This window comes from Carcharhinus amblyrhynchos, unplaced genomic scaffold (genome assembly GCF_965287045.1).
Source record: "Carcharhinus amblyrhynchos unplaced genomic scaffold, sCarAmb.v2.hapA chromosome_162, whole genome shotgun sequence".
NCBI classification, from domain to species: domain Eukaryota; kingdom Metazoa; phylum Chordata; class Chondrichthyes; order Carcharhiniformes; family Carcharhinidae; genus Carcharhinus; species Carcharhinus amblyrhynchos.
Genome location: NW_027649902.1, coordinates 346,727 through 359,698, shown reverse-complemented (window position 1 = coordinate 359,698; position 12,972 = coordinate 346,727). Strand labels below are relative to the sequence as shown.

The following is a 12,972-nucleotide window of genomic DNA, read 5'->3' as shown; positions in this document are numbered from 1 at the left end:
CTGGGGAGGCAGGGTGCACCGAGTCTATCGGAAGGAGCTTTACTGAAACGACTCCAGGGATTTGAGTCCGGAGAAAGCTGGAATCCAAAGCTGGGCCACGGGTGATAACCAGGTAGAGCCAGGCTGGTACTTAATAACTGCAGGACCAAAGCTTCAGTTATTATGTCACTGGATTGGTAATCCAGAGGCCCCAGGCGTTAGTCTGGGGGTGGGGAGGGAGGAACGGGGGACACTTAAGATCCCGAGAGGTCTTGACAGAATAGGTGAGATCTTTTCACTCAAGGGAGTGAAAGTCTCAAGACAAGGGGACATAGCTCAAAGATAAAGAGCCAGTTGTTTAATACTGAACCGAACAGAGAAATCTCTTCTCAATAAGAGTTGTGGATCTGGCAAATGGAATTTAATGTTGGTAAGTGCGAGGTGGTCCACTTTGGTAGGAATAATGGTAGGAAGGACTATTACTTACGTGGCGAAAAACTGCAGCTGGCGACGGTGCAGAGGGACCTCGGGGTCCTTGTGCATGGGTCGCAAAAACCCAGCCTGCAGATGCAGCAGGTGGTCAGGAAGGCGAATGGGATGCTGGCCTTCATAGCGAGGGGGATTGAATATAAAAGTAGGGAGGTCTTGCTGCAGCTGTATAGGGCATTGGTGAGGCCGCAGCTGGAGTACTGTGTGCAGTTTTGGTCGCCGCACTTACGCAAGGATATTTTGGCCTTGGAGGGAGTGCAGAGGAGGTTTACTAGGCTGATACTGGAGTTGAGCTATGAGGAGAGGCTGAATAAACTAGGCTTGTACTCGTTAGAGTTTAGAAGAATGAGGGGAGATCTCATTGAGACGTATAAGATGATGAATGGGATGGATAGGATAGAGGTGGAGAGACTCTTCCCACTCAAAGGATAGTAGGACTAGGGGGCACAGCCTCAAGATAAAGGGGGGGCGGTTTAGAACGGAGTTGAGGAGGAACTTCTTCACTCAAAGGGTGGTGAATCTCTGGAATTCTCTGCCCGTTGAAGTGGTGGAGGCTGCCTCGCTAAATATTTTTAAGACGTGGGTTGATGGGTTTTTGATAAGAAAGGGGATTAAGGGTTATGGGGAGAGGGCTGGAATGTGGAACTGAGCCACGACAGATCAGCCATGATCTTATTGAATGGCGGGGCAGGCTCGAGGGGCTAGATGGCCCTACTCCTGCTCCTATTTCTTATGTTCTTATGGAGGAGGCTGGACCATTTGGGTGGCACAGTGGGTTAGCACTGCTGCCTCTCAGCGCCAGGGACCCGGGTTCGATTCCCAGCTCGGGTCACTGTCTGCGCAGTGTCTGCACATTCTCCCCGTGTCTGCGTGGGCTACCTCCGGGTGCTCCTGCTTCCCCACCCCCCCCGCAGTGACAACTATCATTGTCATTAAAAAACTCATCTGGTTCACTAATTTAGGGGAAGAAATTTACCGTCCTTAACAGGTCTGGTCTCCGTGGGACTCCACGGTAACGTGGTCAACTCTTAACTCCCCCCACTCCGAAACAGGCCGAGCGAGATACTCAGTTCAAGGGTCCAACTAGGGATGGGTAGCAAATTCTGGCTTTCCCCACTGTCGCCCATATCTCAAGAACGAAATGTTCATGTATAGACCCCAGGGGGAGGAGTTGGGATAGCTCCTCGATCCCACATTATGGGCTTCCGAACCAACTCCAGTGCTCCTCCATTAATCCCATTAGTTCAAATTTCACAAGGGTGAGTTGAAAATTAATTGGCCTTCATAGTGAGGGGATTGGAGTATAGGGATAGGGATGTTTTGCTGCAATTGTACAGGGTGTTGGCGAGGCCATACCTGGAGTATTGTGTGTAGTTTTGGTCTCCTTATCTGAGGAAGGATGTTCCTTGCTATAGAGGGAGCCCAGTGAAGGCTTACCAGGCTGATTCCTGGCTTGGCAGGATGAGGAGAGACTAAGTGGGTTAGGATTATATTCACTGGAGTTTAGAAGAGTGAGAGGGGGAATCTGATAGAAACTTATAACAGGGTTAGACAGGGTAGATTCAGAAAGAATGTTCCCCGTGGTGGGGGGAGTCCAGAACTAGGGGGTGATAGTTTGAGGATGAGGGGTAAACCTTTTAGGACTGAGGTGAGGAGAAATTTCGTCACCCAGAGAGCGGGTGGGATTCACTCCCACAGAAACCAGTTGAAGCCAAAACGTTGAGAGATTTCCCAAGAAATTAGATATCGCTCTTGGGGTTAAAGGGATCGAGGGATATGGGGGGGGGGGATATTGAACTTGATGATCAGCCGTGATCAAAATGAATGGCGGAACAGGCTGGAAGGGCCAAATGGACTCTTCCTGCTTCTCCTTTCAATGTAAACCGGTTTCTATAATCACGTTCAATCTCAACGTCAAGAGCAGTCACTGACGCCTAAAGTAAAATTTATTTATTCGTGTCACATTAACAGTGCAATGAAGTTACTGTGGAAGTCCCCTAGTCGCCACACTCCTGTTCGGGTTACACCGAGGGAGAATTTAGCACCAAACCAGCTTTCGGGCTGTGGGAGGGAACCGGAGGAAACCCACGCAGACACGGGGAGGACATGCACGCAGACAGTGACCCAAGCACCTCTGCTGGAAGTGAGCTCTGTAATCGATGCTGGGACTGGGGCAGTGAAGAGATCGAAATGTGCGTCTGCCAGAACCCAACCTGAGCACTGACCAGGAGGAGCATTAGCACTGCTCACTCGCCCTGTCGACAGTGGCTCCTGCTGCGTTGTTGGTGATCGAGAGCAGGCTGACAGACTCTCTCTCTCTCTGTGTCCCTTCCCCGAAGCCAGCTGGGTGCGCCACGCGCTGCCAGGGCTGAGACAGGCCCACGTTCCGAGATTAAACAGGCCAGGTGCCAGCTTCCCAATTACAAATCTGTTTTATTCTTCTGCACAAAAACATCTGCCAAAGAATCAGTTGATTTTTCATTTTCATTACACAAAAGGACCCAGGAAACCGCTACAATTAAAGCATCCAGACGCTGACCAAGTCAGGGGCACCCATCACACCATCCCCCGCCCACCCCAGCGAGGGGGGACAGCCACACTCCTACCCCAGTGAGGGCGACAACATCACTCCCAACACTGACCAAATCGGGGTCACTCTCTCCACATCCTCTCCCCTCCCAATCCCACATACCCCAGCGAGGGGGGTGGGGGACACACACCTCCGGCAAGGTGGACACGGGACACTCCCCCCGGTGAAGGGGCGGCTACGGAGTCCCCAGGACGTCACCAGGTCAGAGCCGCTGGAGACTGAACTCTGATTTACTTAGCCTCCGGGCGAGCCGCAGACTCCAAAATCAGATACTAAAATCGCTCAGCGGGAGTCCAGCCACCTCGGCGTCTCAGTGGGGCGATGAGGGAGACGTGTGGGTACGTGGGGGAGGCGGTCAGACGGAGCTGAGCTCCTCGCTTCGCCCTCCCGGAGAGGTTTCCAGATCGATAGAGAGACCACGCTTGGAGTGGAAACCCCTCCAGCGATGGGCACTCTGTAATGGCACCCTCCATCCCAGCGTTCAAGGAGCTGCGTTCTGAAGAGGGGGGGGAAAATCCCTCAGGGATTTGTCATTTGAAAAGCTGACAGGAAGTGAAGGCGGACATCAGAAGGATTAAAGTTTACTGACGGGGTGGGTATGGGGGCAGAACGGGGGGTCAAGGGGCAAAAGAGGGGAGGGCGAGGCTCGCGGGTCATTGGGGGGGGGTCAGGAGTCGAGGGAGGCCGGGGCCACGGTCTAGGAGTCAGGGGCGGGGGCCGGGGCCAGGAGTCGGTGGTCCGGGGCCACGGTCTAGGAGTCGGTGGTCCGGGGCCAAGAGTCAGGAGTCGGTGGTCCGGGGCCAGGAGTCGGTGGTCCGGGGCCAGGATCCAGGAGACACCGGGTCAGGTTTCGAGAGTCACCCTGGTCCCTTCTCTCCGTTCTGGCTCACCTCACCCTGAATTCTCGACTCCAGCGGGGGGTGGAACGAGGGGACTGGAACAGTTTTACGGTGAAATAACTCCGTTTTCTTCCCAACCGCTCTCGACGTTGCCCACCCTTCTGCTCAAACTCGCCGCGGACGAGGGGAACCAGTGTTAATGTCACCGGATCTCTCGATGACACAGAGAGAGAGGGATCACTCCTTTGTCACCCTCGCTTTGGGGAGTTGCGGGACTGGGGAAATCCATCCTGGGCAGCGAGGGAGAGGGACGAGGGGGGAGGTGGGGGCCCCGTTCGACCTGATCCAGAGGCTGCTCTGACGCGACCGTAGTGTGGGGGGGGGGGGGGGGGTCCCGCGACCCCGACAATAGACCGTCGGCCAAAGCAGCTAACTAAAACACAAACTCTGGGTTCCAACATTCAGAGCACCGCGTTTAACACAAAGAAATGATATTCGGAAACTGACTCCCACCCTCCCCAACCGGACGCACGCGGGTCAACGCTGCGCACGCTGATCCCCACCCCCTCCCCCCCCAAACCCCCACCCACCGTCGCTGTTACTCAATGAGTTTCTTGGCTTTGAAAAAGCGTCGCAGGTAGAAGATCTGCCAGGTCGCGAGGCCAACCAGACAACACATGGAGAAGATGCTGAAATACAGGACACGGGCACTGGTCGACTCTGCGGATACACAGAGACAGAGGGAGTTTATTTGTCAGTGTCGCGAGTAGGCTTACATTCACACCGCAATGAAGTCACTGTGAAAATCCCCCCCCCAAGTCGCCACACTCCTGTTGGGGGTTACACTGAGGGAGAATTTAGCACCCTAACCGGCACGTCTGTCGGACTGCGGGAGGAAACCGCAGCACCCGGAGGAAAACCCACGCAGAGACGGGGAGAATGTGTAGACTCCACACAGGCAGTGACCCGAGGCCGGGGGTTGGAGCTGAAAGACGGCAGATAAGGAGAGGAGGGGACACACACACACACCCCCCCTCCAAGGGGGGGGCGAAAACAGACGCACCGAGGGGGAGGATAGGGGAACACGCACCAAGAGGGAGGAGGAGGGAGGGAAGGAAGGGAAAACACACGCACCGAGGGGGGGGGGGAGAGGAGGAGGGAACCAGAGGCAGACAGAGGGGGGGAATCAGAGCGAGAGAGTGAGCACAGGGAGGGGACCCAAGAGAGAGAGGCAGAGAGAAAGTAAGAGAGGGGGTGGGGGGGAGCTCCGAGAGAGAGAGGGGGACAAGGGAGAGGATCTCAGATCACTGGGTGGAGTCTGCACATTCTCCCCGTGTCTGCGTGGGTTTCCTCCGGGTGCTCCAGTTTCCTCCCGCAGTCTGAAAGGTGTGTCGGTTAGGCGGATTGGCCATGCTAAATTGCCCCTTAGTACCGAGGGGGATTAGCAGGGTGAATATGTGGGGTCACGGGGATAGGATTTCAGTGGGATTGTGGTCGGTGCAGGCTCGATGGGCCAAATGGCCTCCTTCTGCACTGTGGGATTTCTATGATGACTCTATAAAGGGCTGCGTCTTCGCAAAATAAACACGTCTTTTGACACTGGTGGGAGCCGGGGGTGGGGGGGGGGAGAGAGAGAGAGAGAGAGAGAGAGAGAGAGAGAGAGAATGAGCAGACTCCACACAGACGGTGACCCAAGCTGGGAATCGAACCCGGGTCCCCATCGCTGTGAGCAGCAGTGCTAACCCACTGTGCCACCGTGCAGTCAGGGCGAGCAAGGGGTGACAGGTCTTGAGAAGAGTGCGGACTGGTTCAAAACAGTGAACGGGGGGGTAACCCCCGCCCCTGCAAAACCGGTCAGCATCTGGGGGTATCCCGCTTGGTGCTAACCTTCCTGAAGCGAGTCTGCCGTCAGATCCTGTTTGCGCTGGGATTGCGAGCCAGGTCGTTTGTCTGTTAAACTCCCAAATATCTTCCTATACTCCCCTCCATCTCAAACCCACCTTAGAGTTCAGACACCTCACATTTCTATTGCCTCAATACAAACCCCCTCCTGCTGGCCCGTGCCAGGAATAGGGTTCTAACCACCGTGGGCTCAATTACTGGGTGATTCACAGGTTTTAAGTCGGTCCGCCTTGTTGTCCAACGAGGGGCATACACGCGATGGGTCGTACTTGGGCTGCTGTTGAATGCTCGAGAGTGGCCTAGTGCTTCATGTCGTTAGTGTGCGCTCAAACTGGACCAGACGACAGCTCAGTGACTATCACTGACTGCTGTGCAGACACATGGATTTGGGTCAGTGTCTGTGGGAGTTTGCGCATTCTCCCTGCGCTTGCGTGGGTTTTCTCTGGGTGCTCCGGTTTCCTCCCACACCCCAAAAGATGTGCTCTCGGGCTGATTGGAGGTAATAAATTGTCCCTAAATTAGTTTTCCCTCAATGTGGAATGCCATAAGCATAGATAAGGGTCATGGGTGGAGGAGGGGGTAACTGGTAATGTTAAAATCCCGGGCTGTTTTTGTTCTTTGTTTGTATATTTAAGGAGATCAGATAGTGCCCGCCCCTCACACCGAGGGAAAGTTCCTACCGTTTGTGTCCCTCATCTCCTCCTCCCTCTGCTTCATGTAGGCAAAGTCATTGACGATCGATTCCGATAAGTCTGCCAATCGGCGCAGCTCCACCTCCAGAGGTTTCAGCTTTTCTGCTTTTGCGATCTAGACGGAGATAGACAGGGTGCAGAGCACATCAGAGGCTGCCAGGGTCAGCGCACAACGCACACACAAACTCCAGGTGGGGGAGAGGGGGATTAGGGACAGAGTTCTAGGTGCGTGGACTCCCCATGTGTCACACACAGCCTCCTGCCGACACACACACACCCCCAGCGACGACACACACGTCCCGCTCATCCGCCACACACCCCACTCCCCAAACACACACGCCCCCTCTCATCCACACACTCCGTCCCCCAAACACACACACACCCCCTCTCATTCACACACTCCGTCCCCCAAACACACACACACCCCCTCTCATCCACACACTCCACCCCCCAAACACACACACACCCCCGCGCCCACACACTCCGCCCCCCAAACACACACACACCCCTCTCGTCCACACACTCCACCCCCCAAACACACACACACCCCCGCGCCCACACACTCCGTCCCCCAAACACACACACACCCCCGCGCCCACACACTCCGTCCCCCAAACACACACACACCCCCTCGTCCACACACTCTGCACCCCCAAACACACACACACCCCCTCGCCCACACACTCCGCCCCCCAAACACACACACACCCCCTTGCCCACACACTCCACCCCCCAAACACACACACACCCCCTCGCCCACACACTCCGCACCCCCAAACACACACACACCCCCTCGCCCACACACTCCGCACCCCCAAACACACACACACCCCCTCGCCCACACACTCCGCACCCCCAAACACACACACACCCCCGCGCCCACACACTCCACCCCCCAAACACACACACACCCCCGCGCCCACACACTCCGCCCCCCAAACACACACACACCCCCTCGTCCACACACTCCACACCCCCAAACACACACACACCCCCTCGTCCACACACTCCACCCCGACAACACTCTGCCCAAACAAACACACACCCTCACCCACACACTCTACCCCCCCCCCAAACACACACACACCCCCCCCCGCTCGCCTGCAAAGTCCAACCCCGCAAACATACACACACCCGCCCACACCCCCTCCCCGGGAGGCACAGGTGGAGACCGGAAGGCGGGATCTTGGTGGAGTAATCGCGGGAACAGCCATCCAGGGTGTAAATTCGGCCTCATTCCCACGGGGAATGGAACACGCACGGTGGGAACTCACATCTTCGTAGTTCTTGGCTTCCACTCCATGTTTGGTGTTGAGGACGATCATCTGATCAGGAACTCGGAAATGGCCTGAGGGGGAAAGCGAGTCAGACTGAGAGCACGGTTCCCAACGCCGGGAATCTCTGCCCCTTCCCGGGCCTCGATCTCCCTCCCCAATCACCCCCCTCCACGCCGAGCCTCAAACTCCCTCCCCAATCACCCCCCCCCCAAGCACCGAGCCTCGAACTCACTCCCCAATCACCCCCCGCAACACCAAGCCTCAAACTCCCTCCCCAATCACCCCCCCCAAGCACCGAGCCTCAAACTCCCTCCCCAATCACCCCCCCCAAGCCTCAAACTCCCTCCCCAATCACCCCCCCCAAGCACCGAGCCTCAAACTCCCTCCCCAATCACCCCCCCCAAGCACCGAGCCTCAAACTCCCTCCCCAATCACCCCCCCAAGCACCGAGCCTCAAACTCCCTCCCCAAGCACCGAGCCTCGAACTCACTCCCCAATCACCCCCTCAAGCACCGAGCCTCGAACTCCCTCCCCAAGCACCGAGCCTCGATCTCCCTCCCCAATCACCCCCTCAAGCACCGAGCCTCGAACTCCCTCCCCAAGCACCGAGCCTCGAACTCACTCCCCAATCACCCCCCCAAGCACCGAGCCTCAAACTCACTCCCCAATCACCCCCTCAAGCACCGAGCCTCGAACTCCCTCCCCAAGCACCGAGCCTCAAACTCCCTCCCCAAGCACCGAGCCTCGATCTCCCTCCCCAATCACCCCCCTCGACACCGAGCCTCAAAGTGGAAAGAGCGTTAAGACTCTCATTGTCTGCACCTTTAAGATTTGATTACCTGTAAAGACTCACATTCCAACCATTATTCTGAAATTGAGTTTGTGTCTTTATCTGCACTGTTTGTGAACAGAACTCCCACTTACCTGATGAAGGGGCAGTGCTCCGAAACCTAGTGGCTTTTGCTACCAAATAAACCTGTTGGATTTTAACCTGGTGTTATGAGACTCTTACCCAGTCCAATGCTGGCATCTCCACATCATAAGAAGTTGCTCCCGCGGTTCCTATTAATTCTTTCCCCTCTTAACTCAAATCTCTGCCCTGCAGTTCCTTTGTCAGTCCTTCCCAAGTGTGTTCCCCCACGGTTTTACCTCCGAGGCTGTGCCCTCGGATCTCAGTCTCTCCGACTAATGGAAACATCTTCCCCGTGTCCGCTCTATCCCGGGACCTTTCAGTATTCTGGAAGTTTCAATGGGATTTCCCCCCGCACCCCCCCCACCAGCTTATCCTTCTAAACTACATCGAGTACAGACCCAGAGTCCTCAACACTCCTCATACATCAAGCCTTTCATTCCCAGGATCGTTCTGGTAAACCTCTGAACCCTCTCCAAGACCGGCACATCCTTCCTTAGATATGGGCCCCAAAATTGCTCCCAATATTCTAAACCAGAGCTCGTACCTGCAGGAAGGCGACTCTCAAAACAGATCTCAAACATGTCATAGTCATCGGTGGTGAAGGCGAACTTGCCCTTGCTGGCCTCCTCTTTGGAGTACAGGATGTGGCCAGAGGAGTCCGTCACCTGGAGGGAGAGATAGAGGAGGTTACACTCCCAGTTCAATGGTCCAAGAGACCCACATCACCAAAAATCCCAAACCCTCCCATACAGACACACTCTCAACACCCTCTGCCCCGGGTCTATCACTCGCTCTCACTACCCTCGATCTCTCTCATTCTCGCTCCTCCAGGGTTTCTCTCACTCTCCCTCCCCCTCCAGGGTTTCTCTCACTCTCCCTCCCCCTCCAGGTCTCTCTCTCTCTCCGCCTCCCCCGCGGGGTGGGTCTCTCTCTCTCTCTCCGCCTCCCCCGCGGGGTGGGTCTCTCTCTCTCTCTCTCCGCCTCCCCCGCGGGGTGGGTCTCTCTCTCTCTCTCTCCGCCTCCCCCGCGGGGTGGGTCTCTCTCTCTCTCTCCGCCTCCCCCGCGGGGTGGCTCTCTCTCTCTCTCCGCCTCCCCCGCGGGGTGGCTCTCTCTCTCTCTCCGCCTCCCCCGCGGGGTGGCTCTCTCTCTCTCTCCGCCTCCCCCGCGGGGTGGCTCTCTCTCTCTCTCCGCCTCCCCCGCGGGGTGGCTCTCTCTCTCTCTCCGCCTCCCCCGCGGGGTGGCTCTCTCTCTCTCTCCGCCTCCCCCGCGGGGTGGCTCTCTCTCTCTCTCCGCCTCCCCCGCGGGGTGGCTCTCTCTCTCTCTCTCTCTCTCCCCGGGGTGGGTCTCTCTCTCTCCCCCCCGGGGTGGGTCTCTCTCTCTCCCCCCCGGGGTGGGTCTCTCTCTCTCCCCCCCGGGGTGGGTCTCTCTCTCTCCCCCCCGGGGTGGGTCTCTCTCTCTCCCCCCCGGGGTGGGTCTCTCTCTCTCCCCCCCGGGGTGGGTCTCTCTCTCTCTCTCTCTCCCCGGGGTGGGACTCGGTCTCTCCCCCCCGGGGTGGGTCTCTCTCTCTCCCCCCCGGGGTGGGTCTCTCTCTCTCTCTCTCCCCGGGGTGGGTCTCTCTCTCTCTCTCTCCCCGGGGTGGGTCTCGGTCTCTCTCCCCCCCGGGGTGGGTCTCTCTCCCCCCCGGGGTGGGTCTCTCTCCCCCCCGGGGTGGGTCTCTCTCTCTCCCCCCGGGGTGGGTCTCTCTCTCTCCCCCCGGGGTGGGTCTCTCTCTCTCCCCGGGGTGGGTCTCTCTCCCTCCCCTCCCGGGTCTCTCTCTCACCCTCAGGTCGGTTCTCCCCCCCGGCTGTTCGCTCAGCTCGTACTCCCCGGTCACCAGCACGTCCTTGTGGATCTCCTCTCGGAGACACTTCTTGTGGTTGGCGGGGAGCTGGAAGGAGATGGCGGCGGCCCGGGGCAGGAGGCCGAGGCCCAGCAGCAGCAGCAGCGGGACAAGCGGCGGCGCCATTGCGGAGACTGCTCCGGCAGTGCGCAGGCGCCGCCACCGTCACTTCCGCTGACCTTCCTCCTCCGACGTGGCGCCTTCCGGCTGGAGGCCCGCCTCCACTTCCGGGGCACCTCCGAGCCTGCGCACTCAGGCCCAGCTCCCCTTCCGGGGGATTGTGGGATGCAGGAGGACCCTCTTTGGGAGGAGCGGCCCTCTGTGGATTGTGGGATACCGGAGGAGTGAGACTGGGAGGATCGCGACTGATGGAAGCTGGATGGATGGTGGGATCCAGGAGGATTCAGATGGGGTTGGATCGGCCCTGGATGGATAATGGGATAGTAGAGGAACCAATGTGGGATCGGCCTTTGTTTGGGAGGGTCGATCCTGAATGGATTGTGGGATTCAAGAGGATTTAAATGGGGTGGATCGTCCCTGTGAGGATTGTGGGATAGCGGAGGACTCAATCTTATTGTCTGCTCCATCCTCGAAGGATTGTGGGATACTGGAGGGCTGATAATGGGAATGATCGGACCTGAATGTATTGTGGGATAGAGGAGGACTCTGATTGGGAGTGTCGAACCTGGATGGATTGTGGGATAGCGGAGGACTTAAATTGGGAGGATCATGCCTGTCTGGATTGTGGTTGTCTGCTCCATCTTCAAAGGACTGTGGGATAGTGGAGGGTAGAGCTGGATTATGGGATGTTGGAGGACTTGTTCTGGATGAGCTGTCCTAAACGGATTGTGGGATGGAGGAGGACTAGTTCTGGGATGAGCTGTTTTGAATGGATTGTGGGATGGAGGAGGACTGATATTGGGAGGATTGGCCCTGGATGGATTGTGGGATGGAGGAGGACTGATATTGGGAGGATTGGCCCTGGATGGATTGTGGGATGGAGGAGGTGTGATATTGGGAGGATTGGCCCTGGATGGATTGTGGGATGGAGGAGGACTGATATTGGGAGGATTGGCCCTGGATGGATTGTGGGATGGAGGAGGACTGATATTGGGAGGATTGGCCCTGGATGGATTGTGGGATGGAGGAGGACTGATATTGGGAGGATTGGCCCTGGATGGATTGTGGGATGGAGGAGGTCTGATATTTGGGTGGGGGGGGGGGTAATTGGTCCTGGATGGATTGTGGGATGGAGGAAGGCCTTTGACAAGGTACCACATGGTAGGTTGTTGCATAAGGTTGAGTGGTGAGTCTGTAGAATTCATTACCACACAGATACCATCATCTCAGGTGAGAACACCATCCACCAGGTACATGGTAAATAGTCTTGCAACTCGGCCAACATTGTCTACCTGATACGCTGCAGGAAAGGATGTCCCGAAGCATGGTACGTTGGGGAGACCATGCAGACGCTATGACAATAGATGAATGAACATCGCTCGACAATCACCAGGCAACACTCTTCCCTTCCTGTTGGCGAACACTTCAGCGGTCACAGGCATTCGGCCTCTGACCTTCGGGTAAACGTTCTCCAAGGCAGCCTTCACGACAGCGCAGAGACTGATAGCCAAGTTCCGCACACATGAGGACGGCCTCAACCAGGACCTTGGGTTCACGTCGCACTATCTGTAACCCCCGTGACTTGCCTGAACTTGCAACATCTCACTAACTCTCATCTCTGGAGACAATACACATCTCTTTAACCTGTGCTCTTTCCACTCACATTGTCTGTCCCTTTAAGACTTGATTACCTGTAAAGACTCGCATTCCAACCATTATTTTGTAAATTGAGTTTGTGTCTTTATATGTCCCTGTTTGTGATCAGAACTCCCACTTACCTGATGAAGGAGCGGTGCTCCGAAAGCTAGTGGCTTTTACTACCAAATAAACCTGTTGGGCTTTAACCTGATGTTGCGAGACTTCTTACAGTGTCTAACCCCAATCCAACGCTGGCATCTGCACACCAGCGGTGCGCCTCAGTGCTGGGTCCACTGTTATTTGTCACTTATATCAATGATTTGGATGAGAATGTAGGAGTAATGGTTAGTAAGTTTGCAGATGACACCAAGATTGGTGGTCTGTGAAGAAAGTTATCCCCAATTGCAACGGGATCTTGATCAATTGGGCCAGTGGGCTGACAAATGGCGGATGCAGTTTAATTTAGACAAATGCAGGTGATGCATTTTGGTCGATTGAACCAGGGCAGGACTTACTCAGTTAATGGTAGGGGAGAGTTACAGAACAAAGAGATCTCGGGGTACAGGTTCATAGCTCCTTGAAAGATATAGGAGATATAGGAGGGATGTCCGAGGCAGATTCTTCACTCAGAGAGTGGTAGGGGTGTGGAATACA

General features: G+C 56.4%; 1 protein-coding gene across 1 annotated transcript; it reads right to left on the bottom strand.

The window, feature by feature from the left end:
• Positions 1–4,459: 4,459 nt before the first annotated feature.
• tmed10 (transmembrane p24 trafficking protein 10) lies at positions 4,460–10,725 on the bottom strand. Its single transcript, XM_080183139.1, has 5 exons — positions 10,501–10,725; positions 9,226–9,346; positions 7,766–7,839; positions 6,480–6,606; positions 4,460–4,617 (listed from the first exon to the last, which is right to left on the bottom strand). The coding sequence occupies exons 1-5, from the start codon at positions 10,684–10,686 to the stop codon at positions 4,496–4,498; spliced, it is 630 nt and encodes a 209-aa protein (XP_080039265.1). The 5' UTR covers positions 10,687–10,725; the 3' UTR covers positions 4,460–4,495.
• Between the last annotated feature and the right edge of the window lie 2,247 nt (positions 10,726–12,972).

Bases quoted from the DNA above. Each gene is read 5' to 3' on its own strand.
- tmed10 (XM_080183139.1), bottom strand. From the start codon at position 10,686: ATGGCGCCGCCGCTTGTCCCGCTGCTGCTGCTGCTGGGCCTCGGCCTC. The intron at 6,607-7,765 runs GTGAGTTCCCAC...ATCTCCGTCTAG, and splicing joins AAGCCAAGAACTACGAAGAT to ATCGCAAAAGCAGAAAAGCT. The intron at 4,618-6,479 runs GTAGGAACTTTC...GTGTATCCGCAG, and splicing joins GGAGATGAGGGACACAAACG to AGTCGACCAGTGCCCGTGTC.